The sequence below is a fragment of the Myotis brandtii genome, unplaced genomic scaffold, assembly GCF_000412655.1.
Source record: "Myotis brandtii unplaced genomic scaffold, ASM41265v1 scaffold1077, whole genome shotgun sequence".
In the NCBI taxonomy this organism is placed as follows: Eukaryota; Metazoa; Chordata; class Mammalia; order Chiroptera; family Vespertilionidae; genus Myotis; species Myotis brandtii.
Window position 1 is genome coordinate 116,943 of NW_005353666.1, and position 2,970 is coordinate 119,912.

At 63.1% G+C, this 2,970-nt stretch overlaps 1 protein-coding gene across 1 annotated transcript in view; it reads left to right on the plus strand.

Moving 5' to 3' along the window:
- DLL1 (delta-like 1 (Drosophila)) overlaps positions 1-2,970 on the plus strand; it is a 16,728-nt gene that overhangs the window by 11,932 nt on the left and 1,826 nt on the right. Inside the window, exons 4-8 of the mRNA XM_014542337.1 lie at positions 673-733; positions 1,175-1,305; positions 1,416-1,585; positions 1,693-1,909; positions 2,783-2,968. Coding sequence (XP_014397823.1) covers positions 673-733; positions 1,175-1,305; positions 1,416-1,585; positions 1,693-1,909; positions 2,783-2,968 — 765 coding nt within the window. The remainder of the gene's footprint in view (positions 1-672; positions 734-1,174; positions 1,306-1,415; positions 1,586-1,692; positions 1,910-2,782; positions 2,969-2,970) is intronic.

The following is a 2,970-nucleotide window of genomic DNA, read 5'->3' on the forward strand; positions in this document are numbered from 1 at the left end:
CCCCTCCGCCCCCCAGGGCCAGGCCTGCTGCTCCCTTCCCCACTGTCCTCTCTCTTCTTCACTGTGGGGTAGCCACAAACTCAAACTTTTTTCTTCTTATTCAAACACTGGAGTCTCTCCCCGCCCCCAGCCCGCGCGTGCCATCCATTAGATCCCGGCAGGGATAGGCGCAGGGACGCACGCCGGCTCCCATTGGCGGAAAGGGCGCGCGTGCATGTGTGTGTGTGGTGTGTACACGCCGGGGTGTGTGGGGTGGGGGCCGGGTGAGGGCCGTATTGTTGCACGGGGCAGCTGCTGGGAGAGAGCAGACAATGGAGCAGCTGTCCTGCCCTGGTCCCTGCAGACCAGCTGTCCACCCTTATCGACACACACACTTTCTGGGTATTAAGAGGTGGAGCTTTGTGCATAGAATTGGGAAGTGGGGGAGGAGATGGGGAAGGACTTCTGACCCTCTCTCAGAAGAAAAGGGGATGGGGTGGGGGTGGGGGCTTCCTCCATCTTTTGTCCCTGAGCGGCTGTGTTAAGAAGAATGCTCGCCCGCCCGGCTGAGTAAAGTCCATGGTTACCAGGCAGGACGGAGATTAGTTCAGGGGCCAGAGGGAGCCAGGCGAGTGCGGCCGCGGCCCTGTGGCCCTGGGAGCGCAGCTTGACCCGGTATTTTCTTTGCTGCAGCAATCTGCCTGCCTGGATGCGATGAGCAGCACGGGTTTTGTGACAAGCCAGGGGAATGCAAGTAAGTCTGCAAAAGCCGTTTTCTCTGTCTCGTTGTCCTTGTACAGCGAGTGTGTGTGTAGACTCTCCAGGTGATCACTTGTAAAATGCGTGAGACTAGCTGGTGGGGCTGTTATTCGGGTGTTTCTACCCCCTATGTGTATGGAAAAGTGTAAGGTCATGGCGTGTCAGTCTGCTTGGCTCCCTGGTTGTGGGAACTTACAGACAGCAGCTGAAAAATGACAGTTTACTTGGGGTCAGACTTGGGGTGCATTAGAATCCCCTGGGGAGCTGCCAGATGACCCCAGGAGGCAGACCCTGGGGGTCCTAGGAGATTCCCCTTCTTGTCTGTTTGAGAACCAGGTGCAGGTGCTGCTGGGAGGCAGTTTCCTGTGAGCGGGAAATGCTTTGTCCCCCTGGGCAAAGGTCGATGCCCCCCTGACCCTGTCCTCTCTCCCCTCAGGTGCCGAGTGGGCTGGCAGGGCCGCTACTGTGACCAGTGCATTCGGTACCCAGGCTGTCTCCATGGCACCTGCCAGCAGCCCTGGCAGTGCACCTGCCAGGAGGGCTGGGGGGGACTCTTCTGCAACCAGGGTGAGCCTCCTGTTCCCTGCAGGCGGCCAGGGCTCCAGCTCCTCCCTGGGAAGGTGCAGACTTCCCGGCCTGACCTTGGACTTCCCTCCTCTTCCTGTCCCACCCCTCAGACCTCAACTACTGCACACACCACAAGCCCTGCAGGAACGGGGCCACCTGCACCAACACGGGCCAGGGGAGCTACACCTGCTCCTGCCGGCCTGGGTACACCGGGGCCACCTGCGAGGACGAGGTGGACGAGTGCGGGCCCAGCCCCTGCAGGAATGGGGGCAGCTGCACGGTGAGTCTGGGCGCATGGGTCGGGCGCCGTGTAGGCCCTGGCTGGACACGGACCCCACGGGTCTGCGGAGCAGCTTTAAGGAGCTTTTCATCTTCCCCGTCACGTAGGATCTCGAGAACGGCTTCTCCTGCACCTGTGCACCCGGCTTCTACGGCAGCGTCTGCGAGCTGAGCGCCATGGCCTGTGCGGACGGGCCTTGCTTCAATGGGGGGCGCTGCTCCGACAACCCCGAGGGAGGCTACACCTGCCACTGCCCCGCAGGCTTTTCCGGCTTCAACTGCGAGAAGAAGGTGGACGCCTGCAGTTCCTCGCCCTGTGCCAATGGTAAGGGCAGCCCACGGAGGCCTCATCGCGGGCTCACATTTAACATCAGGCCAGGCCCATGGCTTTGCGAGCCACCTTGAGCTTACGGAGCCCTTAAATCTGAACACAGAGACACACTGTAGGGATGTTGCAGGGGGAGCCAGGGGGGAGGGCACAGAGCTCGCTTGGGTCCCACGCCCCTCCCCGGAGTGCCTGGGAGCAGGCCCCGCTGCCCAGGCGGCGTGCCACCCTCCAGCCAGCCACCTGGTTTGGAGGGAAGCCCAGCCCTGCACTGTCACCCAGGTAGCCGTCTTGTGTTGGTGTGTCTGCAGGGAAATGTGGGTGGGACACCCTAAGCACCTCACAGGGAGGGCAGCAGGCCCCCGACAGGCCGGCCTTTCTGGAAGCTTCCAGAGCTTCACCCTTAAGACAGCCCCGGGAGCCTCCCGATGGAGGAGGCATGTCAATCGCTCGGATGGTGAGCCGTCCTGTGGCCACGCTCTGGTCCTGTGGACCCGGGAGGCCTGATGCCCCACTCTCAGCAGCAGCGGGCTCCGTGAGGACACGGCCCTGCTTCCCCCTCTCACCCTGCTCCCTCCTGGGCTCGTAGCTGGGCTGCTCGTTGTCTCTGTGACCTGGTCCCTCGTTGGGCGGCTGTTGGGCGCCGGGAGGCAGGCGGGGTTGTGCACCCGCCCAACACAGCATAGCCACTCTGGGGCCACGAGTGGCGTTGTCATCAGTCACGGAGCCAGCGGCTCCCCCGTGGATCTGAGGGAGGCAGAGGGTTCCTTGCCTTGAGCTGCAACCCTCTTCAGGCCACAGGCTGTCTGTCTGTCCTGGTCTCTCCTGTGGGTCCCGCCGCGGCGGACACAGCCCCTGCTCCCTGTGTTTCAGGTGCGCAGTGTGTGGACCTGGGCGACGCCTACATGTGCCGCTGCCGGGCCGGTTTCTCGGGGCGGCACTGCCAGGACAACGTGGACGACTGTGCCTCCTCCCCGTGTGCCCACGGCGGCACCTGCCGGGACGGTGTGAACGAGTTCTCTTGCACCTGCCCGCCCGGCTACAGCGGCAGGAACTGCAGC